Below are 24,736 nucleotides of genomic sequence, written 5' to 3' on the forward strand. Positions count from 1 at the left end.
TATGCTCTTTTTTATTATCAAAACTTTATCATTTCAGCAAAATCAAATTAGCCAACATAGAGCACTAGATCCAAATAAAACCTTTGTTTCACATGGACACCCTCATAAGCTAGTTTCCAAAAAAATGTTTTTGACACTACAGGGTGGAGGAATATTGAAAGCAAACAAGATACACCGTGAAGCAAATCTTGCTATGCGACATTTAAAGAAGACACGCTAAATTGTCTCTTGCGCATTAAAGACAACATTTCTTACCACCACCCCAAAATAAAATTCATTTTTCGAAGGTTTTCCTTTGTTAGGATTAATTTATTCTGAAATAACCACATAAATACTTTGATCAACTCCCATAAGATCTTCCTACAGATGTCATATTAGAGTTCATCGTCGCATTATACATTGAATGAACTGAAAATTTGTCATTTGTTGCGGCCTTATCGTCCTGCCGCTCGCCACCCCTCACTCACGGCGTCGGCAGTGGCGCGACCCATCTCGGAGAGGAACCTGCAACGGAGAGCGTGTGAGGCCAGGAAAAGGTAGGAGACCTCGATGAGGTCGCCTGCGTGGGTGCAAAGGAGCAGCGGTGGGAGGATGAGGACGGTGAGGATGCCGCCGGCAGCAACAGGGAAGATGAGGGATGAAGTGGTGGCGGTGCTGCCGAGAACGTGTCCGGGCGCGCGGCTGTCGCGGCGAGGGTACCGCAGCAGAGGAGTGGAGCAACTGAGCAAGAGGGCGCAGCGGCGGCGTACATGGCCGCGAACAGGCGGTGTTGTTTGCTTCCCTTCATTTTCTTCTTCTTCTTCTTCTTCTTCTTCTTCTTATCTGGCTGCCTACGCGCCGGAGCCGGCGATCGAGGTGCTCTCGATCCAGTGCTCCTGTACGGCGTGGACAATGCTCACAGCATGGTATCATCAGTCCACAGCCTACCGGCTTGGCTTGCCTGCGTCGTGCTTGCGGCAGGACATACTCCGCTGCAGGATGTTCCTCCCCCGTCGCCCCTACACGCCGACCACGCACTGCTGTTCCTGCCACCCAGCAATGGGGAGAAGGAAAGGAACAAGGAAGAAAGCAAATGTGATGGAAAACTAGACGGCAGTGACAAAAACGGGGTGATGGGTCTCTTCCGAGACATCCGATAAAATTGGAACGATACAGAGAAAATTAGCATGGCCCTTGCACAACGATGACACGCACAAATCGAGAAATGGTCTAAATTTTTTTGTTGGATCACTACCTTTTACATATTTGGGCCTCCCTTTGGGAACCACTAGACCAAAGGTAATTGACTTTGCACCTCTTGTTGATAGAATTGAAAGGAGGCTCTCAACTACCTCTGCTCTTTTGTCTTATGGTGACAGAATCACAATGGTAAATTTAGTACTTTCCTCCCTCCCTACTTATTACATGCAGTGGCGGAGCTGGAACCAAATCGAGGGTGGTACACTACTTCACTCTATAGATGTTGGCTTATTACTCTAAATAATGGTATTTGACCATTTATATATAAATATTGACACCAAATCATTGAATAGCAAGTAAAAGTGTTTACCGAAATTTAAGATGAAAAGAAACCATGAACGGAAACATATAAAGGATACATAAAAGACGATCAATCTATGCAAAATACATCCTTGACCTCAAAACTGTCAATGTCAATATCATCGATAGTTAATAGCCTACAATAAAACCAGAACATAAGTCAGAAACATCTTAATTTTCAACTAAAAATTTATATCCAATAAACATGTAAAAAATATAAAAAAATAAATATGTTTAGGGTTTAGAGTTTATGTTCCAATAAACACAAAAAATTATTGGGACTATTGGGCGCTTTTCTCTTGAGATACTTGTATATAATCTGTCAATTAAATAGTTTTATTATGTTAGACTATACGTGCACTGTACAATAGAACAATGTACACTCCAAATGCAATGATAATTTGATAATATCATAGTGTCACAGTGTGCTTATAATTTTACTAGTGATGGTGCCTTCAAACTTTAAACGTCCAGTTCTTCAAAACTTTAAACGGTTTAAACCCTAGCTTATATAAATCTGGACAATTGAAAAGGCAGTATATATCAACAGGTTACAAATCTAACTAATCAAAATGTTACAAGAGAGGAGGATAAATTGAAAGTTTAGAACTAATCAAGAGAATTAGAGAATGAAAAATGATAAATACCTTCATCAATTTGCCTGTGCTGCTTGCACTGCTCGGCTGCCCTTGTGCCCTGCTTGTAGTCCAGCTGCTACTGCCTGCTGCGAGCCTGCGCTGCTCCCTGCCACCTGCCTCCCTGTCGTCTGTCGATGCACGCAGCCACGCACCCGGCCTAAATCAGTACTCCTATATCCTAATGCCTGCAGCCTGCGCCACTGCGATGCGATGCCGCGATGCACATGCACCCGCCACTACCTGCGCTGCTGCCTATCGATGCTGCGGCCGGCTAGAGAGACTACAAGAGGCGGGCGACGGGGGCCGACGGCGATGCTGCCTGCTAAGGCGACGGCGATACCGCCGATACGGATGACGAACAGACGCGGAATCGCGGTGGGGAGAAAGAAAGAAAAAAGAAAAACGGGAGACGAGGAGTTCTGAGGCGCGGTGATTGAGCGAGCCTCGCGGCGCGTCGCTCCTGGGTGCGTGAGGTGCGCTGTGCGCCCCCTCGCCTCATCCATCTCCCCCATGTGGCTGCCCTGGGTGAAGACGCGCCCCTCCTCCCCTTCCTCCGCCGCCGCCTCCCCCTCGCCCTCCACCGCGCTCGCCGCCGCCGCCGCCTCTCCTCGCTTGTCCTTCTCCTCTCCCTCCCAAGCGTTACCCATGGGCCTAAGGCCTTCACTTGTTCGCTCATGGGCCAGGGGTGGTGCATGATGTTGGGTTGAGGGGGTTCCTATGTGGTGAAAATAGGGGGAAAAAGTCCACTTTGACTCCCTTAAATGTCGGCCGAATCTAATTCGTGACCCTCAACCGCAAAACCGGGTATGATGACTCCCTGAACTATTGAAACCAGTGCAATTTGACTCCCTGAGCGGTTTTGGAGGGCGGTTTTGCTGATGTGGCGCTGACGTGGCGATGTTAACCTAGTCTTCGTCTCACGTAGCGCTTGTGTGGCATTCGAATTAAAAAAAATATATGTGGGACCCATTTTTCATTCACACACAAAATATATTGTGGGACCCACTGACACGTGGGGCCCACATGTCATCCTCTCTCTCTATCTCTTCCCTTCACCGGTCTGCAGGGGCGGGAGTCGAACAAGCAGCGACGGCAGCAAGCGACACTAGGGCGGCGGCTGCGCCGGTCGAGGGAGTGGTCGGCGGCGGCGGCGGTCTAGGGAGTGGTCGGCGGCGGGGCCAGATCTTCCCCCTCCCTCTCTCTCCCTCATCTCTTTCTCCCTCATTTGTCCTCACGGGAGCAGAGGCCAGATCGGCGTTGGCGGCGGCGACGGACGGGGGTCGGGTTGGCAGCGGCGGCGGACGGGGGCCGGAGCGAGATGGTGTCACTACCGCCCTCCCGCCCGCCGGCGTCGGCGCCGGCAACGACGCCGCGGGGAGGGGCCTTGGAGGCTGTGGCATCTGGACCGATAAGGCGGGGCGGCAACGGCACCGTGGGCAGGGGCGGGGGAGGATGTCGACGACCCGTTTGGATGAGAGAAGGAGGGGCGGCGAGGGCAACTCCCGGCAGCTCAATCGAGAGTATTTGCCGGCGTCGGGTGAACTCCGGGCGGGATGGGGTTGGAGGAGGCGCCGGCCACCGCCGCTCGGCCCCCGTCCGCCGCCGCCGCCGACGATCTAGCCCCTGTTCCGGCCCTCGCCCACCCGCCGCCGCCGCCAGTGGCTCCCGGCCACCGCTACCACACCGCTGGCCCTCGTCCGACGCTGGCAAAGAGAAAGAGAGGGGGAGGATGAAGAAGGTAGAGAAGAGAGGATGGCATGTGGGCCCCACGTGTTAGTGGGTCCCACAATATATTTTTGTGTGTGAATGACAGATGGGTCCCACATATATTTTTTTTTAATTTGAATGCCACGTAAGCGCCACGTGAGACGAAGACTAGGTCAACATCGGCACGTCAGCGCCAAATCAGCAAAACCACCCTCCAAAACTACTTAGGGAGTCAAATTGCACTGGTTTCAATAGTTCAGGGAGTCATCGTACCCGGTTTTGCGGTTGAGGGTCACGAATTAGATTCGGCCGACATTTAAGGGAGTCAAAGTGGACTTTTTCCAAAATAGGGGGGTAAGTACTAAATCTAGAAATTGGGCCGGGTGCCTATGAACCCCCCTAGGCCCATTGGGCTCCGCCCCTGATTACATGTGTTCCCTCTCCCTCCTAAAATCTGTGATTGAAAGTATTGATAGAGCAAGAAGGCATTGCCTATGGAGGGGGTCTGACATAAATTCTAGTAGGAAATCCTTAGTGCTTTGGGAGAGAGTCTGTCAACCAAAGAATAGAGGTGGCTTGGGTGTTATTGATCTCAATCTTCAGAATGCTGCTCTCTTAATGAAAAATTTGCATAAATTTTACAACAGGCATCCTATTCCTTGGGTTAATTTGATCTGGACCTCTTATTACTCTCATAAATTACCACATGTTGTTCGCCCAAGAGGTTCCTTTTGGTGGAAGGATGTGTTGCAATTTGTGGATATTTTCAGAAGTTTGTCAAGTTGTAAAGTGGGTGATGGGAAAACTTGTTTGTTCTGGGATGATTTTTGGAATGGTAAAGTCAGGTCAGCTGTTTACCCTAAAATTTATTCTTTTGCACTCTTTCACAAGGACTCAGTAAGCATAACTTCTACTAAAAGCATATCACAGCTTTTTGCTCTGCCTTTATCTGAACAAGCTTTCCAGGAATATGAATCCATGAGTGAAGCTGACCCCCTCAACTTATTATCTGATGATAAAGATGTTTGGGCTTATGTCTAGGGGAATGGACTGTTCTCTTCTCATAAAATTTATACAATAAATTGCATGCATGTTCAAGCCCCTGGGTACTTAAGTTGGATTTGGAAAAGCAAATGTTCTATGAAAGTTAAGGTGTTTGCTTGGCTTCTCCTAATTGACAGATTAAACACTTATGATATGCTGCAGAGAAGGCACTGCCCTCCTGAAAATTCTGATCTAGCATGTGTCCTTTGTCCAGCTTAAGCAAGGGAAACATCTTTCCACCTTTTCTTTCAATGCCAATTCAGCTCAGATTGTTGGGTGCAGCTGGGAATTGTCTGGAACCTTTCTCTCAATTTTGATGATATGCTGCTGCAGGCAAAGAACTCATAGATCTACTCATTTTGTTGAAAAAATTCTCTATGTTGCATGGAACATTTGGAAGCAACGAAATGCTTTCATTTTGCAGAATGTACCACCTTCGGTTGTTTCCTGAAAAGCTCTCTTTAAAATTGATCTTTCCCTTTTAGTCTTTAGATTAAAAAGTTTCTGAGAGACAAGCTTTATCTCAGTGAATAAACCTTTTGTAAATATTTTGTATTCCTTCTTTTAATTTAATTTATTAAATGTGGGGGCTTCCTCTACAGTGTTTCCCTAAAAAAAAGGGGTGATGGCATGGTTTCAGTTTACTGTGAATTCAAATGGCATGTATACGAACAGATGAATTATAATGATATTTATCTGAATCAGCATATTTGCAATGGCATGAAATCAATTAATCATTTCTTCATATCAGAACTGGAATACTGTGATCCATTATAATGTTTAGCCTTTTGTCATCTATTTAGTTTTTGCTATATTTTTTTAGATTAAACGGAAGATGCATACATAATACATGACATTCCACACGCATATCATACCCACACGCCACAAATACACAACACAATATATTAATTCGTTGGATACATAATAAAATAATTATTCAACCTTACATGCATCATTCACTTTTACGTGAAAACATCAGTCATAAGACTTTCAACATAATCGAATTCGCACGGCAAGTTGAAGGGTATCATCCAGATTAACTAACTATTCATTAGACTGCGAGATATGACTACGATATATACTCTTTTTTTCCAAGTCATCCACCATTCCTTCTGTGACGATTTTCATTAGCCTGGGAGATATGGCTACGATATATACTCTTTTTTCCAACAAACATCATTGTTCCATGTGGTTGTGTCCTGTCGAGACTTGAGACTATACCGCATCACGCAGATCTTAGATCTTGTTGGTCGTACTTCTACATGTATTTGGAATCAAAGATCCTGTTGCCGTCCTAACAACCTAGACCTCAATTGTGTATGGAAATCGTGTCTGGTTTCCAGCCGTGGCGAGCCACCGTTGGGCATCTTAACGAAGGATGCTAGTGTCTGGTGCTTTTTCAGTTAACCTCTACTATCCCATCTCTTAAAGGCATGAGCATGCAATTTGTTACTCGTGTGTACATACCCTCGAATCAACTTTATTAGCTATGCATTAGTGTACTGCTACCTCAAGCAAACAAGAATGCACCATCTATATTTATAGATCGATCTGATGTATTAGTCTCAATTGAAATGAGGGCATCAAGACCACAACGTTTTTCAGTTTCTCATCATCTCATCATGGCATGGGTTATGCATGCGCTCCTTGAGAAAGCTTGGTCATGCATATTCATAGATCAATAATCCTTCTAAGAGAGAAAACTTTAAATTGTAATTATTATCCCACGTAATTAATTAGGAGCTCTAAACCAACCGAACCAGGCTTATATATATCTGTATTACTTGCGCCGCTTAGTGCGCCTGATTAACACGTAATCGCTGCACCGTCAGCGTTCCAATCTACACTTCTGCTACTCTGAATTTCTACAGTAATATCCTTTTTGATAATTAAGTCAGCAAATAACAGCCTGTATCAGTATTACCATTAGATAGACCACAAAAGAACTAGATCGAGTCCCCAGAGGCAAACTTCTGAGTAGATCCAACAACCATTCATGATTCTTTCAATTTGACATTGACTACTCTAACCTCTCTAATCCAAACTGACGAATATATTGCAATAATGATTCTTAGAACTAGGACACCATATAATTAGAAAATTTTATAATATATTTCTCTCTACATGAAAATTTTAATAATTATGCAGGGATTGAGCCGTAATTTTATAAAGATTCACCGAATAGAGAGTGGCGGGACCAGCATTTAGACATGAATGGGGCAAACCTAGCTTGTCAAGTGATAATGATCATAAAAGAATATCATAAGTATGCACTCATATTTTACATTTGATTCGAGCATCGGAGTAAAAGTTCTACTTTTAGACAACTTATACATTGGTTGGGTTGCCTCCCCCGAGACTAAGAGAGAGGAGAAAAAATATATTTTTTAAATGTGACTAGCATTTGGGTTCCACTAACACATGGACGTCACTGTGTCATACCACATCAGTGCATGGAGCGGGTTGCACTATACTATAGAAACGAATTTTCTAGACGAGAGCCCCTCGTTGCAGGTAAGCCATAACTGCTCGTATCTACGAAAGTTGCTCCCCCCGGAGGGCAGTTCAGAGGCCGCATGCAAAGATCGGTTTTGGCCGTCTACAAAAACAGTTACTCCCCCATTCCAAATTAATCTACATATTTCATAGGTACACCAAAACCAAGAAAAGCTAATAACTCTCTTATACTATATTTACTCTAGCAACAAACTCAATGCATGCACCATCCCCACTATTTCCTAGCCAATAGCAAATCAAGATATTGCATGTGGGTTATAAATACTTATGTGCATGGATGCATGCATCAATGTCTATTTACTCCAATACACAAATAACGAATAGACTTAATGAATGAACACAAATATGTAGATCATTTAGGAATAACCTAAAAAAATTATATGTAGATCAATTTGGAATGGAGGGAGTATTTACTAGTGTTGGAGCCTGTTTGGATCTAAATGAACATATTGTGTGACCCAACAATGTACTTTTATTGTTCGGTAACCTAGATAACACACCCTCACAAATTTAGAGACAGCTCATAAACTCTATATTATATCTGAGATGAACGTATCTGAGATGAACAGAGCTGGAGGCGGAAGAACAAGTGCCGAACAAAGCCATCAGGAGCTCGGGGAAGATGAACTGAAATGGTAAAGCGGTATGCGTAAAGCCCCATTCACTTCTAGTCATAGTCCCATTCCTCAACTAACAAAACTGGATTACTCTAGGTCCTTAGGTGGATTGGACCCCGGTTTTATCCGACGTGACAGCTGAGTCAGCATGGGTCGCACGTCAGGGTGACCACATCATCACCTTCTCTTTCTCCTCTTCTCTCCCTTCCTCCTCTCTCTCACTCTTCCCTGGGCAGGCCGGACGACGGGTGGGGAGGAGGCCGACAGGGTAAGGCGGGAGAGGAGGAGGGCATCGGGGGCCAGCAACGCGGCGATGGGCGACGCCGTGGCGGCGGCGGCGACGCAGGAAAAGGGTTGTCGCAGAGGGTGTGGTGGAGGGCGCCGAGGCTGAAGTGGGCGACCAACCTTGAGGTCGCCTGCATTGTTGAGGAGGAGATTCTCCGGCTTGATGCCGCGATTGTACACGCCACGAGAGTGGTAGTACCGGACAGCAAAGATAAGCTTCCGAAAGTAGTGTTGTGCGAGGTCCTCTATCATGCGGCTGGACGCGTCGAGCAGGGAGAACAGCTAGTCGCCAGCGGCGAGGTCGAGGACGAAGTGGACCTCGTGGCGGTGGTGCTACTTGGGGAGAATGGCCGCCTCCCGCTCGATGGGTACGGGATGGAGATCCTCGCCGCCGCGGAGGCCATGGCGGGGGTTGGGGAATGACTTGATGGCGATGTTGCGGCCGGTGAGGAGGTCGCCGCAGGCCTCCCTGCCCCCTTGCTAGCCCCACCTCATCCCTCGACAGCGGCCCTCCTCCAAGCCTACTTTCTCTGCAACCGCCACCTCCCCTTCTCTTGTGTCGTCGCCGCCGCATTGCTCGTCGCCGCGTCGCTGACCGCCGACGCCCTCCTCTCCCACCTCGCCCCGCCGGCCGGCCTGCCCAGAGAAGAGTGAGAGAAGAGGGGAAAGAGAGGAGTGGTCACCATGGGTCCCACTAACTCAGATGCCACGTCAGACAAAGACTGAGGTCAAAACCGCCTAAGGTCTCATAGTAATCCGCTTTTGTTTGTTGAAGGATGGCATATATCTAATTGTAATCCGATGACAAGACGAGGGCCCTCATATGTATATTTTTTGCCAGGATTATTTTGGAATTGGGAGTTGGACCTGGCGTCAAGCAGTGTGTGTTCGTGCAAAAAATGGCAGTTAAAGCAGGCTGCTAGTGGGAGAAAATGTGTACAGTTTTCTTAACGAAATAAAGATACACAGCATCATATTCCATTAGAATTACATTTTTATCCATGACAATCCATCAAACACTCCTTGGTGAACGAGAGGTCAGCGCCCTGAGTTCGGATTGCGGCAAAGATCCCGGCTCTTTTGGTTTGAGGTGAAACTTTGAGTGCTTTAATATATAATTGTATTTTTTTTTAATTTTGAGATGGGACATTCATATTTGAATTGAAATTTAATGATTTGAGATGAAAATTTACATATTTCCGAATTGAAAGTTTGTAATTTTTCCGATGAGAGTTTCGAGGCAGAAATTCATAGTTTTTGAATCGTACGTGTGATGCGAGTATTTCCGAATTGAGTCTAACTCCCCTCAGCGTGCGGCTGCGTGAAGTCGATCGACTTGAGTTCTCAGCGATTTTCTCAATAACATAAATAAAACTTTTATTTTGCATATTTCATTTACAGTGAGGATATTCGACAACACAAAAATCTATATGATTTTCTGAACGAAATGAAAATCAATACATTAGCATCTATTGATAGATTACAAATATATATGGACTATAAAATTCCATCGATAACTCCATGCAGGAGGTGAACACCCTGAGACCGGATTGTGGCAAAGATGGCAGCTGCTACCACGCTCTTGTGCCCAGCCAGCATCTTCACCCCCTCCTGCTGTCTCACGCCAAGAACATCTGCCGTGTGCCTCAACCCGGCATTGCGCAGATCTTGACGGTCGTGTTCTACCAAATATTTTGAATCAAATATCCGGCCGCCGCCTAGCCGAGATTTGACAAGTTGCATAAACTGTTGTCTCGTCTCCGGCAACGGCTGGCCGCCGGTGAGCATCTTGAGCAGGTAACCCATGTCGTAGGCGCCGCCGAACGCCGACCAGGTGAGCTCGCCACGCCGCGACGGCGGCGGCAGGATGGCGAGCAGCTTCTCTCCGAACGCCGTGGAGGTGACGCCGATCTGCCGCGCGAGGTCGAAGTCGATGCCTTGGTTTTTGAGGAACTCGACGGAGTCGACGACGTGGGGGTCGCGGCCGGCGTCGAAGTCGGAGAAGACGACCTCCCACGCGATCTCCTGCTCAGGAGAAGACGAAGATCTCGTGGGGAGGTTGCCCTCCGCGTCGGAGAGGGTGATCCCGATCTGGACGGCGGGCACCTCGTCGACGTTCGACTTCAAGGCGGCGTAGATCTCGTCCGGCGTGGGGCGGCTGCCGGTGTAAGGCGGGTGGTGGACGACGCCGGCGAACTCGACGTCGATGGTGACGTAGGGGTACTGCACCATCATCTCGCCGATCAGTCCCATCTCCGAGTCGAGGTTCGCCGCCGTCATGGTCCGGAGCCAGAGCGGCGGCGCCGGCGCCGCGGCGGCATGCATCGCCGGTTGTGGCACGTTGACGTGCGGCGGCGGCGCGGGCGCCGCCGGCGCCTGGGCGAAGTTGTACGTGGTGGCATTGATCAGCGGTTGTGGCAAGTAGACGTGTGGCGGCAGGAACGTCGACTGAGCCGGGTATGGCGAGTAGTACGGCGAGGGCTACCGGTACAGCGGCGAGAAGGCCATGGGCGGCGGCGGAGGGCCGAATGGCATGGCTACCGGAGCGGCGCCGGCGGCGGAGTTCCGGCGAAAGTTCATCGCCTGTAGACAATGCATGAAAACGATGAACCCCGAGGATTCTTGTTGTCACCTTAAATAGTGATTGCACGTACACGTGCATGTATGCCGTGTCCAGATACGACTCGGATTGGGCGGGCCCACATGCAGGGTCAGTGAAACAGAGGCGGATTCGGCGTGCGGGCGTACGTAAGACAGATCGAACCGGACACGGCGTAGTACTAATTAACGCGGACAAAACAAACCTTGCGACACAAGTGGGCCCACCATCTCTACGTGGACTAAAATCAAGGCTAAGACCTCGTCTTTGGGCCAAGGGCTAATTGCGCTTTGAGCCCTGGTTCAAAGCTTAACTGCTAATTTGACATTATTTTTTAAAAACTTTTTTCATTTGATCCTCTTATTTAAAAACGAAACTTAGCGAGAATGTCAATGAACGGTCTATCAATCCTACCAAACAATATCGGATGGTCAGCTTCAACAACTAATTTACTAGTGTACTACTGCTCCCTCTTTTGTTCCAATAGTAATCTTTAAAATGTTTTTTTCTTATAAACTACTTATCCGATCTACGATCTAATTACACTGTTGTATTTATTGTAATTAAATATTTATAACAAAATATCGCATGATTATATTATGGTGAAAGAAAAATATATATTTCAAACCGTTAAAATTTAATGTTTCATACATGATAGTGATACGTTTCAATGTGTGTCTTCAGTGTTTTGCCAAAATTCCCGAAAGTACCCGTCACTATTCTCTATTCTCTATTCTCTCTCTCCACCTCATCCATGCACGTATGCATGCATTTTGGCGAGCTTTAAAATGATTTTTCTCCTAAACTAATTATCCAATCTATGATTCGGTCACACCATTGTATTTATTGTTATTAAATCTTTACAGCCATATATCACATGATTATATTTTGATAAAAGAAAAACATATGTTTCAATATGTTAACACTAATTGTTTCATATATAATAGCGACATGTTTCACTGTGTTTATTCACATGTTTCATAAAATTTTTAAATGTTTCAGTTGTTGTTTTTTTTTCACCATATCTCTACTATTATGAAAATTGAAGATGTTTTCGCTAAAATTTTGGTTTGTAATCTGTATTTGAATCGGTTTTAGTTCCTTTTTTCTTACGCTAGAGTGTCCCTCTTATTCGAGACGCATGCGAATTAATTGGGCCGCACCTTTTCACGTGCCCCTTACCTCACGCACCAATCGGGCGTGCATGAGACCGTTTTCCACACGCACCTTTGCGCGCCACCGCGATTGGGCCCGCAACACCCTCGCGCACACGATTTTCCGCATGCCCAATTGGGCCCGCGACGCTCTCACGCGCGATTTGCCCTTGCCGCATGTCCGATTGGGATAGCGCCGCCCTCGCTCATGATTTAAAGATTGAAGATGTTTTTGTTAAAACTATGGGACGTTGTCCGTATCCGATTCCCGTAACGTGTAACATTCATTGCAAAGTCACGACTCGTGAGCGAACTGTGAAAGAGAGTTCGTGTGATGTCGATACCAAGCAAATGAAACTCGCAGAGTCCGTGTGGATATCATGTACGTCGTTGCCTAGATCATCTGATTCTATTCGTATTACATCACACGATTTCTGGAACATGTTAGCATAATTTTAAGTCAGTCTCCACACATGCTCGTACGTAAGAATTAGTTTTACTTTCTAAAATAACGTGCCAGCTAAAATAAAGGATGATCAAAGTTGCTGAATCCGTCCGTCATCAACTCCTGCCCGACTTGAGATAAAGCTGGACGACAAATCAAACTCATGTTTGAAGGCTTCATTGTTTGGCTTATACTTATTACTATAAACCAAAATTTAAATTTTAGAACTTAATCTTGAATTCGACTTTTTGGTTTTTTATCGTACTTTATTTTACATCATTTGTTTTTAGTCGCTAACAACATGTATATAAAAGATTAGCACATAAATAGTATTTTATTTGGTAATAAGTGATTCAGATAAGCACATGAATAAACGAAATAATGGGCTGTGATTATTTATCCACTGACACACATGTACAAATTAAATTGAATCTACCCGTTGCAACGCACGAGCATCTTTTCTAGTATAACTTGATGTTTCACTCGTTAGTCAACTGGCAAATTTGATTGCCTAATATTTTTGGGGGCATCGAGCGCACAATGGGTAGATTCTTCCGAAACTTAGGTTTGAGCTGTAGGGATATGCGTAGGCTACGATAGCATAAAACAAAAATTTTCTACCACGTAAAACAGGGACCATGCAAGTATTAGATCATATATCGTTACCACTCGACGTGTTGTGCAGTGGAAGTAAGTGCTAAGTAGCCGAAGGAACGTCTGGGATGTAGCGTGCGTCGGTGTAGAGGAAGTAGTCGATCGCAGCAGCTCGACGTTCTCCTCCTCGTGCATTCTCCTCGCCGTGCTCTCACACCGATCAGCACCGCAAACCAGCGGCACCTATACCGGTATCCACACGTACAGGGATGGAACACCACGCGCAGACGTGCTAGCGTCCGCGCGCGGATAGGGTTTTGCTCGGGGAGAGGAGTGGCGGCTAGGGTTTCTCACGTGATGCAATCACACCACCGGTCACACCCCTCACGAATATATAGGATCCATGACTCGGCCCTCCAAGGCCCAAAGGACTCCTATTCGGATCCCTATCCGAATTAAGCTCATATTGGATCTACGTCCAATCCCCTTATTCCGGCCCATTAAGCGCGCGACCCTGTAGGTTCATGTACACTCGGGTGTAACCCGAAAACTTTATATTTTTTGAATGCATATGTAACGTTGTGGTTAGAATTTGGCCAATTAAGCGGCAGCTTCGTTTTTTAAAAAGGTGGTCAAGTGAGTAAAGTTAAAAAAAAGGACCAAATTGACTGAAAAGCACAATTATCCCTTTGGCGAAACACTAAATATTAATACGCCGCACGATTTAAAATAATTTGTAGTTAAAAATTTATATATACAAGGGATTTAAACTTTAATGAAAAAGTTTTAAAATCAACTTCAAATTAAAATTTAAAATCTAAATTTTCACATCGGCTAATTCTATATATAAGAAATGTTAGGGCCCGAAAACAAAACGGATATAGATATCTGTATCCTTACTTAAATTTTCAACTCGAATGAATGGTTAGAGTGAAAAGGGGACAAAAGGAGTGTGAGAGATGCGAAATATTTTTTCTTTGAATGAAGATATAAATCGAAAATAAAGTATCAAAATGTTTTTGTCTTCTTCCTTGTTTTTTTTAGAACAGTCTTCTTCCTTCTTCTATTCTTTTTTTTAACGGAGTTCCTTCTTGTCTTGGAGAGAGTGCACACGTGGCTGTCTTTGCTAATCCAGTAGGAAGATGGCTGTCATTAGCTTCTACTGTAGAGAAACTAAACAGGTTAGATGGTATGGAAGTACACAGGCGACTCCAGCTAATCGCTGACTGACTGGAAGGCAATTTTTGCTGCCATTTTTGTCAAGATAGAAGAAAGAAAAGGAGATCTGTTACATGAATGATTTGGACGTAGTCCTAACAAGATTGCATCTACATGTGTATAGACTGTCCAACTGAGAAAGCAAAAATGCGTTGATGCTTGTGCAAAGCACATTTCAATTGATGGTGAGGATGTTGTTAAACCCCGGCCTTCAATTACATTCAAAACCTGATATTGATGCAGATGCAGATGTCTCTAAACTCGGGATCTTTTGATGTAACCCAACCGAATTCTCCTTTCCTGAATGGATTGTAGGAGTAGAATATTTTTCCCCAAAGTCCTTCCTAGAGAATAACAACAACAAAATGGCCATTCGGGTTTTTTTTTTATAGAAGGAACAACATTATTTCTAGGCTGGCCTGGCCCAACCCGGACCAACCTCAGCCCATGGGCCACGGATCCCATGTTGGGAGAGCCCAGCCCGCTAAACCCTCGAGGCCCTAATAAAAAGAGGAGATAAAACCCTACCTAACCCCTTCTCTTCCCCTCCGCCGCCGACGACCAAACCCCACCTCCCACCCCCCGCCGCCGACGAGCCACAGACGAAGATGGCGGAGGTGAACCCGAAGGCGTACCCGCTCGCCGACTCGCAGCTGGCGCAGGCGATCCAGGAGCTCGTCAGCCAGGCCGCCAACTACAAGCAGCTCAAGAAGGGCGCCAACGAAGGTAAGTTCTCGCTTTCGGTTCTTGGGTGGAATTGCTATGATGTTCTTGCTGCTGCTAAAAGGGTGTGAGTTTTGTGTGCTTTTGCAGCGACGAAGACGCTCAACAGAGGGATCGCGGAGTTCGTGGTGATGGCGGCCGACGCCGAGCCCCTCGAGATCCTTCTCCACCTTCCCCTCCTCGCCGAGGACAAGGTCCATCAGATTGCTCAATGCTTCTTTTTTTTTTTCTAATTGTTGCGGGTTTCGATAGCTGTTGCTTGGGGTGCAGGGTTTAGATGAAACAGCACAAGAAGTGATAGAGTCGTTAGTATTTAGGCAGTAAATGTGATTTGATACCTGTTAGTACTGAATCCAGTGCATGCATTATTTGGCTGACAAATTTTGATTATTGATTATTCAACATTGCGTATATTCCGATAGTTTTTTTGATGCCCTGTGCTTTATTTTGTCATGATCTACTCGGTTCAGGTTCAATTATGTATAGATAAGACTTAAGACTACCTTGATAATTTTCCAAATTGCTGACGAGTAGCTTGTCCAAGAACATTTAGTTGCAATTTGGAAAAGATACTTATGTGTTGATAATTTGTTTTCCCTGTTTTGTATGTGAAATTGTGATATTTTCTTTTGAAGCACATCAATATTACCTGACTCTGCCAATGTGACTGATGATTGTTGAGTATACTCTTCCACAAATTATTAGTGTATCTTCTATACTGCATTATTTTACAAGATACGGTAGGATCATTTTTTAGTTGATTGATGGTGCTGTACTGCTCTTATTACACTCAATTGTTCCTTCTGAATACAAAATCATGAATGAATTGTTACATCTTGACCTTGCATCTCACTTTCACACGCACGCCCACTGGCCATAAACCATGAAGAGTTTCATCCTCAATGGTGTACCGAACTCATTTGTACCGATGTGCAGAATGTGCCATACGTCTTTGTCCCATCAAAGCAAGCTCTCGGCCGTGCATGTGGGGTGACGAGGCCCGTGATCGCCTGCTCGGTGACCAGCAATGAGGCCAGCAACTTGAGAGATCCAATCAATAACCTCAAGGTGATGACCGATGGATCACCCCCGCCCTCTCTCAGAGGCTAAACCTCCCAACTTTTGCATTCACCTCCTTCACAGCTTGTTAATTCTATTCAACCTTATGAATCATTGCAGGTCGCTATTGAGAAGCTCCTGATCTGATCAGTGATCTGATGAGGTGAAGTTCAACCATGGCGTTTTCGGCGTGAAGGGCCTCACAAGGAGCCGGAGGCCTGGACTGGTGATGGTGTCTCTGTGTTGCAGATACCTGTGGTTCTAAGTTCCTTTTATATGTTTTTTGCCAGACAGTTTAGTCAGCTCCCAGTATTATGTCTGAGAATTTTCTGCCATTAATCTTAAAGAGCAGTGATTGATCAGTTGAATTATTGAGTTCTCCAATGAATTGATGTGTTCTGAGCAGGGTTGACAGTATTTGTTTTCGGTCAAACTGGCACTAACATGAATTAGTTTCGTCAGCGAAATTCAATAATCGAGTTCTCCAGTGAATTCAGTCCTTGCGAGATGACGAATTTGGAGCGAAATTCATGAAATTTGATGAATTTTGTTCAAAATTCATTGAAAAACGGAGCATTTTGGAGGAGCTATAAATCCTGGGCAATGAATTTAAACGAAATTCAAGCGAAGCTGTGTACTAAATAAACCCTTGTGGTCAAGACACATTCAACATAGAGCTAACAGGATCTCTGGCCCACGTGTCAGATTCTCTTTCTCACCGACAAGTGGGCCCTGCCTCTCCAACGAAAGCGCCAGATATTTCCCTCCTCCAAAACCACAATAAGGTCGCCACGTAGCGCCCGAGCGGCACCATACGAAACACCCCCACCCACTGGTTAGGTGGGGCCCACGTCGCCCGCCCACCGACAGGTGGGCCCCGCTTCGCCCGCCCGTGCCAGCCAGGATGGGAAACCGCGTCCGACTGTCCGAGTCGGTTTCTCCGTACGGGCCGCGCCGCCGCCTATAAATTCGACCCGATCCCCTCCACCCACCGAACCGAATCCCCTCCTCTCGAATCTTTCCTCCTCTCTCGCCTCGCCGGCGAAACCCTAGCCCAGCTGCGGCGGCGGCGGCGAGACCGAGAGAGAGAGGCCGGAGAGATTTTGTGGGGAGGAGGAGGATTGGTTGACGGTAGGGCGGGGGGGACATGGCGAGGTGCTTCCCGTACACGCGTAACCCCGTGGCGGAGTCGATGTCTTCGGCGGCGGCGGCGGCGGTTGAGCCGGGGATCGATAAGGTTCGTTCGCTCGCTCGCCCGTCGAGCAAAGTCCGATTCGGTTTTCCCGAATTTGTGCTGTGCTACGGCCGCCGCCGCTGTCGAATCATCGACTCTTAATTGCGATTAGGATTAGGATTATGAGCAGGATCTGACCAACGCCGCTAGTAATTAGGCAGGCACGGGTGATTGGTTGTTTGTTTGTTTGTTTGTTGGCCATGCTTGCTTTTGGGTTCTTGTTTGTTGGTTGCTTCAATTGGGATTATAGTGGCATGTTCTTGAGAACAAACTAGGATTAGGGTTATGTTTGGGGATTAGGATTAACTGTCTGTTTGGGGAGAATTTGGGGAACAGGATTAACTGTTTGTTTGGGGTGAAATTCTCTGTTCAAGAAAAATTGGTTCAGGAAATTGGAAATTGAGCGGAGAAGTTGTGCTTGATTGATTGCAAATTAGTTAAGTCTTCCGTGCCTGTTGCTGGTTTATGGTTTTCCATTATGGAATGCAAATGCCTCTGGTAGGCAAAAGTTCAGCTATATTTGGGTGAAACTGTCGTTGATTATCGTTGATTGCAGAAGATGATTTTGTTTTTCCTCCTTAGGTGAAAACATCTTGTAATACAAGATAAATGTCCTTTTTGGTAAAATGTGACAACAAGATGTAGTCACTCACAAATGGCAATAAGAGTGAAATTTGTTGCTGTTTGCTTCTAATTACAGACCTCTTCTCTGTTACTTCCGTTTATGGAAATGTCCATTGTGTACTTTGCATTGTCAAAAACCTTTCTGCCATCTGTCTTGACTTTTTTTTTCAATGTTTTCCGGTTCCATTTTTTTCCTCGCCCTTAAATGTTTTATTTACAATGTTTAATGTCTTGACTTAATTTTTTTTATCAACATATGTTTGATGTTTTCTCTTAAACAATGAAATCTTTTAAAATGTTGGTTTCTTGCTCTTTATTCATCTGCGGCTTGCTCTAATGTTTTTGTGAAATTGTGAGATCATATTTCAGTTCCGTTTTGCTTTCCTTTGTCTTGGAGTTTATTTTAGCCAGATCGTCTTGTAGTTTGTTTGAAGTGTGCAAATTTTGTTGCCATTTTGCTCTATTTGATAGTACAATGGGTGCTTGTTTGTACTTTGTGCTGGTTGGTAAGTACATAGCAGGGTATTTGACACGGTGACTAACAGAACGAGTCCATTGCGAAACAGTTCTAGACTTCTAGTGAACTTTGTAGGTTGAAGGTAAGCATTGTTGGATAATTCAAAGGGGACTGGTTTCTTATCTGTTGAGTCCGGATTATTGATTATACGCTAGAAAAAGTATCAATATTGGTGCATTGTTTTCATGCCTCTTTGCATTCCCGTCGTCTGTTCTGAATTGGAACTGACGATTAATCTGGTGGCTGAAGCTCCAGAAAGAAAGGGAAATGATGCAAAAGAAGGAAAAGAAGGAAAGGAAGAAAGAGAAAAGGAGACAAAAGAAAGCTGCCCAGCTGGGTGAGAAATATGAGACAGATGATCATCACTCTAAGCATGGCCATAAGAAGAGAAAGCACTCAGGCTGTGAAATAGTTGGCGAGGAGACAAGAAAAGTTTGTAATGTTACCATGGAGCATTTGGAGAAGAGCAGTCTTTCTGAAGAGCATGAGGCTCCTTCCTACAGTCAGGCTTTGCGTTGTACCCCAGAGAGCTCACTGGACAGCACTAAGAGGCTGAGGACTGAAGTGTCAAGTAGCCCTAGTCAAACCAGAAATGGTAAGGATTTTTCTGTTTTTTCTTTTTTATTTCTGCAACCTCTTTTTATATAAGCAATATTTCTCAATATGTGATGCTAATATTATGTGCCCTTGCAGGTGTTAACATTCGTGTAAAGTTTACACCTACAAATCAAAGAAGAGACCCAGAAGCAACAACAGGAATGTCAATGAAACCAAGAGTTACTGAACAATCACCAGTCAAAGAAACCGGAATGGATCTGTCCATGGCCAATAGGAAGAGAGAGTTCCAGCCTCATGTCAACACAGTGTCAGTGGTGAAACAAGTTGTCTCCCAACAGAAGAACATGTCTATAAGGAATGGCAATTGTTTGGATGAGTCAAGAAAAGTCAGTCAGCAGCATGATGCAAAGTCCATGCAAAGAGTCAATATGGTGCAGAGAGTTAGAACTAAGTCAACACCGATTGCTGCGATGCAAAGAGTTGATCCGCCTTCATCTGAGAAGGCAGTGATGCAAAGAGCTAATCCTGCGCCCACAAAGGTTATGCAAGGGGTTGAAGCTGCACCTGTGAAGTCAATGCAGAGAGCTAATCCCACGTCCACAAAGGTGATGCAAGAGGTTGAAGCTACACCTGTGAAAGCAATGCAAATAGCTGGCCATATCACTCTTTCGAAAGTGTTCAACAGAGAGAGTACTCAAGTTCAGTTGAGGAAAGAAACAGGAGGTCCCCTACTTGGGGGCCAGCTTAACACAGGGCGACCTACTCTGCTAAACAAGCCCAAGGTGTGTGCTGATCCACCTATCTTGTTAAGCAAGCCGGAGATGTTGTGTGTTGAGCCACCTGGCTTGTTGAACAAACCGAAGGCGCATGTCGAACCACCTGTTGTCAAGCAGCAGCAACAGATTGTGCCCGAAGCACAAGAAGAGCCTTGTTCTGTTGGAAGTGTCTTGGCAGCAGCATCCCCAGTAACAGAGGCACAACAGTCCAGCTCTGACCGGAAAAGCCGCAAGGCTGAGAAGAAAGGGAGGAAGCTTGCAGATTTGTTTGTGAACTGGAAACCATCACCCACACAGATGGAAGATACAGATGTTGGTGACCAGGACTGGCTCTTCAGCTGCCGGGCGACCCCTAAAAATAACTGCAGGACCTTCGATGGATCAGCAAGGTGTCAGCCTACCGAGCAGCTCTTCTCGCTGCAGCCCAGAGCAGTCCATTTGCCTGACCTTCTTATGTATCAGCTGCCGTTTGTTGTGCCTTTTTAGGTTATAAGTTTAGATTTAGATGAGTGACGGTTGTAAGTAGCTTAATGGGCAGTGGACAACAAGAAGCTGTGAAGCTTTGTGGGAACTGGGAGCCGTGTTTCCTTGCTTCAGTTTTCCAGCTTATATGTTCTGTTGTATGAAAATCATTAAATCAGTGGAGATAATAACAAGCGAAAAAAAACTTCACACACTGTTTGATGCCGTTCTTTCTCTTTTATTGTGGCTTGGCAAGATTCATTCTTTTGTTTCCAAGTATGTAATGCTTATTCTGTATTACTTCATGTGGTACTGGGCCCCAGCTAGCTTTCAACATTTTTGAATTCTGTGCAAGTTTTTAAAAATTACAAAAGGATAAAGTTATTTACTCCATTTTAAATTGTTGCTCTAGCTTAGTTCAAAGTACATTTATATCTTTGATAATCAAATTTTAGAAGTTCATGTGGTTTAACTTCTGAATTATACATTATTCCTTCCTCTTCCTGCTGTTGTTTCTTTTTCAGTTCTCTTCCGATATTTGTACTCCTGTTGTAACACCTTGACTACCATTAATAAAATGGTTATAAGGTAGAGCCTCTCTACCTTTTTCAGTCAAAAAAAATTATACATTATGGAAGTGTTTCTAAGGTGAATCTAAAAATATAAATCTTATTTAAAATCTTATGATGTTAATATCAATTATTCAAGCATGGTAGACATAAATCTTAATATTATTATGAGCACATTGAATAATGGCAAAATATTTCAAGGTCATCAAATAATTTAATAATTCTCCAAAAGAGTCCAGAACTAATTACGGTGAATGACAAATCACTATGAAAGAATATATTCTCAGAAGATAAACCATGCACTTAGGCATCGCTAGATATCTATGATCAATAGAAGACCCACAACTCTCTGGCGAACCCATGGTGCTGCAATATTGTAAAGAACCCTGCTATACATCCGACTTTCTTGTCCCACCGACGTACGACTAAATGGCAAAACAGCAAATGGACAACGGCGTGAGGCTCAATGAGTTGGAGGATTAAACAGCGCGGGGATCAAGCCATGAACGGATGTTGCAGTCGTACAGGAGTCGGACATTTCGGACGTACGTGTAGCATTTTTCTATTGTAAAGCAGTTTGTGAAAATAAGGATGAATCCTGAGTTAAGCCTCTCTCCGGCTTCTATAAAAAGAGAATAAATGATAGATGTGGTAGTTACTACCCTTATCCATCCAATAAAAAACAACGTGTTAAGCCGTTATTTCTCCAGTTACGGCAATGTAGGAAGGGGGAAATTGGTATTTCCTCTTGATGTTTTGCCAGGGATATTGCACGCAACGCATGAACGCAATGTTTCTTTGATGTAGCACATAGTGCATCTTTGATGCTGAAACTGAGGAGTTGTTAGGGATGTTGCACGCCGTTTTCAGTTGATATTCTTAGATTTTGCATATATTAGATTTTTTATGTTGCAGTTAGGTCCCGTACATTTCTGATTAAACTACAGATTTTATCTCGGTTTTCGTTAGCACGTTATTTCGTGTAAAAGCTTTATATATAAAAGTTGATATACAATATTATATAAACCCATTTTTCATGTTTAAAATAACTAAAACTTAATTAATTATGTGTTAATGACTTGTTTTGTGTGGCCGTACTTACTACTCTCGAGTGTGATTTGATTTAAACATGTATTGGGGTTTAGGGTTAAAAGCGATAAAACCTAGTAAAATTGGATCACTCATTCTAAATTTAAAATCCAAAATAATTAGCCTTATAGATTATTCTTCATGAATTAATAAAAAAACGAGTAGGACTATGGTGTTTTTATCCCACTCGGACTGATTAGGGGTTGAATTTAAGGTCTCTTTTAAAGATGCTCCAAAGTCATCTTTTTCAAATTTTTATCTCCTTTAGGAGATGACATATTAAAATAGTGGTCAAATCATCTTTGACAAATAACCATAAAATTATACTACTAGTGTTCTACGGTAAAGCAGATATTTTCCTACCTAAAAAAATGATTAAATTACTCAATCCAAATTTAGAATTAAAATTTAATTAAACCTGATAGGCTACGAAACTGCTAATTGGCGCAGCGCGTGCCCTCCACTTCACCACGTGTCCTCTATTTTTTTCACGATTTTTCTCCTTGATGTTTTTTCTCTTTTTGTGGCACGATTTTTTCCCTCCTAATTTGGCGCGATTTTTTTCTCAAATTTTATCGTCCCTCCCCTCGGCGCATATTCTATATTTTTTTTGCATTCTTTTCGATTTTTTTAATCTAAGCACACGTGTTTTCAAGTTTTTAAGTTGAAAGTTTTCAAATCCGAGTTGAAAGTTTTTCAAGTTGAAAGTTTTGAAATCTGAAGTTAAAAGTTTTCAAATCTCGACTTGAAAGTTTTCAAATCTGGAGTCGAAAGGTTTCAAATTTGAGTTGAAAGTTTTCAAAACTCGACTTGAAAGTTTTCAAATCTGGAGTCGAAAGGTTTCAAATTTGAGTTGAAAGTTTTCAAATCTCGACTTGAAAGTTTTCAAATCTGGAATCGAAAGTTTCAAATTTGAGTTGAAAGTTTTCAAACCAAAGTTAAAAGTTTTCAAATCTGAGTTAAAAATTTTCGAAATTTGTCTTACTAATTTAAATTTCGAGTTGAAAATTTTCAAAGTTTGATTTGAAAGTTTTAAAATTTAACTTCAAAGTTCAAATCTTAAGTCGAAAGTTTTCAAATCTAACTTAAAAGTTTTCTATCTATTACTCCCTCATTACCTAAATATTTAATACCGTTGACTTTTTAAAATATATTTGACTATTCGTCTTATTAAAAACTTTTGTGAAATATGTAAAACTATATGTATACATAAAAGTATATTTAACAATGAATCAAATGATAGAAAAAGAATTAATAATTACTTAAATTTTTCGAATGAGATGAATGGTCAAACATGTTTAAAAAAGTCAACGACTTCAAATATTTAGGGATGGAGGGAGTAGTAAAAATAAATAAAAGACAATTTTATCTTAATTCTATCCTTAATAACTACTCCCTCTGTCCCATAATATAAGAGATTTTGAGTTTTTACTTGCAACGTTTGACCACTCATCTTATTCAAAATTTTCTGAAATTATTATTTATTTTATTTGTGACTTACTTTATTATCTACATTACATTAAGCATAATTTTTCGTTTTTTATATTTTTAAAAAAATTTGAATAAGACGAGTGATTAAATATTACAAGCAAAAACTCAAAATAGGACGGAGAAAGTAACTAGTTAACCTAACCCGCCGAAACGCGCGTCGCCTAGCTAGGTTTGCCCGATAGATTACTCTTGGCCAAAAAAGGAGTAGGACTCTGGTGTCCTAGTCCCACTCGGACTAGGCGCAACCTCCTATAACATTACTCGCGCCAAACACGCGCCGCCCGCACCTCGCCGTCTACGGCCACCGCGCAATCCCCGCCACGACAACGCCGGCGATGTCGGCCACGCAGCCGGTGAGCGAGGTGTTGATCCGGCGGGTGACAGCGGACAACCTCGCCGTCGAGATGCTGACCATCCGCTCCCACCTGCCCTACTTCCCTTACATCACCATCCACGCCGACTACCCCGTCGACAACGCCGCGGCGCGCCACGGGAGGCGCCGCCGCCGCCGCCGTGGCGGTGGACGCGGCAACAAGAGGGAGAGCGAGGCCGACGAGCGGTGCTACAGGCTCGCCAAGTCCAGGGTGGACGAGCTCGACGTGCTCCAGCTCGGCATCACGCTCTGCGACCACCACGGCCGCCTCCCCGCCACCGCGATCGCCTGCCCGGGCGGCGCCGCCGTCGCCGTCGAGATGGCGTGGCAGGTCGGCTTCTCCGACTTCGACGTGAGCCAGTCCGCCGTCGACGCCCTCCGCGCCGCCGGCGTCGACTTGGAGCACCTGCGCGCGCGCGGCGTCCCCGCGGCGGTGTTCGGGCAAGCGCTGCGGGTGTTCGACATCGTGTCCGCCGCCAACCTCGGGCGGCTCACCTGGGTGGCGTTCGGCGGCCTCTACGACTTCGGCTTCCTCCTCAAGATGCTCGACGGCGGGCGTCCGCTGCCGGAGACGGCCGAGGGGTTCGCGTCGCGGCTGCGCGGGCACCTCGGCGTCGTGTACGACGCCAAGTACGTGGCGGCGCGGCTGCCGATGGACGGCGTCGAGCTGCGCGGCGGGCTGGTGAGGGTGGCGAGGGTGCTGGGCGCGCCGGCGGCGGCGGTGGAGGAGCCCCGGCAGGCCGGCGAGAAGAGCCTGGTGGCGAGCCAGGTGTTCATTAGGATGACTGGGCTCTTCTTCGCCTACCACGACGTCGCCGTGCACGCCGGCAAGATCGACGGCCTGGAATGACGTCATGTTCGCCGCCGGCGATGGCGCAATGTTTGTGTTCTTTCTGAATTTTGA

General features: G+C 44.9%; 4 protein-coding genes and 1 non-coding gene across 6 annotated transcripts; 4 read left to right on the top strand and 1 right to left on the bottom strand.

Annotated features, from left to right (window-relative positions):
* The first annotated feature begins 1,116 nt into the window (after positions 1 to 1,116).
* Positions 1,117 to 1,219, top strand: LOC112936709 (U6 spliceosomal RNA). Its single transcript, XR_003239133.1, has one exon. It is a non-coding gene; the product is annotated as a U6 spliceosomal RNA (small nuclear RNA).
* Positions 1,220 to 9,844: 8,625 nt separating this feature from the next.
* Positions 9,845 to 10,672, bottom strand: LOC112936656 (probable CCR4-associated factor 1 homolog 11). The gene has a single exon (XM_026020870.1). The coding sequence runs from the start codon at positions 10,670 to 10,672 to the stop codon at positions 9,845 to 9,847; it is 828 nt and encodes a 275-aa protein (XP_025876655.1).
* A 4,198-nt stretch (positions 10,673 to 14,870) lies between these two features.
* LOC4348007 (uncharacterized) lies at positions 14,871 to 16,507 on the top strand. Its single transcript, XM_015758016.2, has 4 exons — positions 14,871 to 15,083; positions 15,171 to 15,274; positions 16,017 to 16,148; positions 16,260 to 16,507. Exons 1-4 carry the CDS (start codon positions 14,966 to 14,968, stop codon positions 16,284 to 16,286), a joined length of 381 nt encoding a protein of 126 aa, XP_015613502.2. The 5' UTR covers positions 14,871 to 14,965; the 3' UTR covers positions 16,287 to 16,507.
* A 625-nt stretch (positions 16,508 to 17,132) lies between these two features.
* LOC4348008 (uncharacterized) lies at positions 17,133 to 20,524 on the top strand. Of its 2 annotated transcripts, none has more exons than XM_015759012.3 (3): positions 17,133 to 17,376; positions 18,764 to 19,109; positions 19,208 to 20,524. In XM_015759012.3, exons 1-3 carry the CDS (start codon positions 17,287 to 17,289, stop codon positions 20,332 to 20,334), a joined length of 1,563 nt encoding a protein of 520 aa, XP_015614498.1. In that variant the 5' UTR covers positions 17,133 to 17,286; the 3' UTR covers positions 20,335 to 20,524. The 2 variants fall into 2 exon arrangements, with proteins under 2 accessions (XP_015614498.1, XP_066160768.1); XM_066304671.1 differs by having other exon boundaries at positions 18,770 to 19,109.
* A 3,270-nt stretch (positions 20,525 to 23,794) lies between these two features.
* LOC107275543 (probable CCR4-associated factor 1 homolog 11) lies at positions 23,795 to 24,682 on the top strand. Its single transcript, XM_015758017.1, has one exon. The coding sequence runs from the start codon at positions 23,795 to 23,797 to the stop codon at positions 24,680 to 24,682; it is 888 nt and encodes a 295-aa protein (XP_015613503.1).
* The last annotated feature ends 54 nt before the right edge of the window (positions 24,683 to 24,736 follow it).

This window comes from Oryza sativa, chromosome 10, assembly GCF_034140825.1.
Source record: "Oryza sativa Japonica Group chromosome 10, ASM3414082v1".
In the NCBI taxonomy this organism is placed as follows: Eukaryota; Viridiplantae; Streptophyta; class Magnoliopsida; order Poales; family Poaceae; genus Oryza; species Oryza sativa.

Excerpts from the sequence above, each read along its gene's own strand:
- LOC107275543 (XM_015758017.1), top strand. The coding sequence starts at position 23,795 with ATGTCGGCCACGCAGCCGGTGAGCGAGGTGTTGATCCGGCGGGTGACA.
- LOC112936656 (XM_026020870.1), bottom strand. The coding sequence starts at position 10,672 with ATGCATGCCGCCGCGGCGCCGGCGCCGCCGCTCTGGCTCCGGACCATG.
- LOC4348008 (XM_015759012.3), top strand. The coding sequence starts at position 17,287 with ATGGCGAGGTGCTTCCCGTACACGCGTAACCCCGTGGCGGAGTCGATG. Across the intron at positions 17,377-18,763 it reads TTGAGCCGGGGATCGATAAG|CTCCAGAAAGAAAGGGAAAT; the intron begins GTTCGTTCGCTC and ends TGGTGGCTGAAG. Across the intron at positions 19,110-19,207 it reads CCCTAGTCAAACCAGAAATG|GTGTTAACATTCGTGTAAAG; the intron begins GTAAGGATTTTT and ends GTGCCCTTGCAG.
- LOC4348007 (XM_015758016.2), top strand. The coding sequence starts at position 14,966 with ATGGCGGAGGTGAACCCGAAGGCGTACCCGCTCGCCGACTCGCAGCTG. Across the intron at positions 15,084-15,170 it reads CAAGAAGGGCGCCAACGAAG|CGACGAAGACGCTCAACAGA; the intron begins GTAAGTTCTCGC and ends GTGCTTTTGCAG. Across the intron at positions 16,149-16,259 it reads ATCCAATCAATAACCTCAAG|GTCGCTATTGAGAAGCTCCT; the intron begins GTGATGACCGAT and ends GAATCATTGCAG.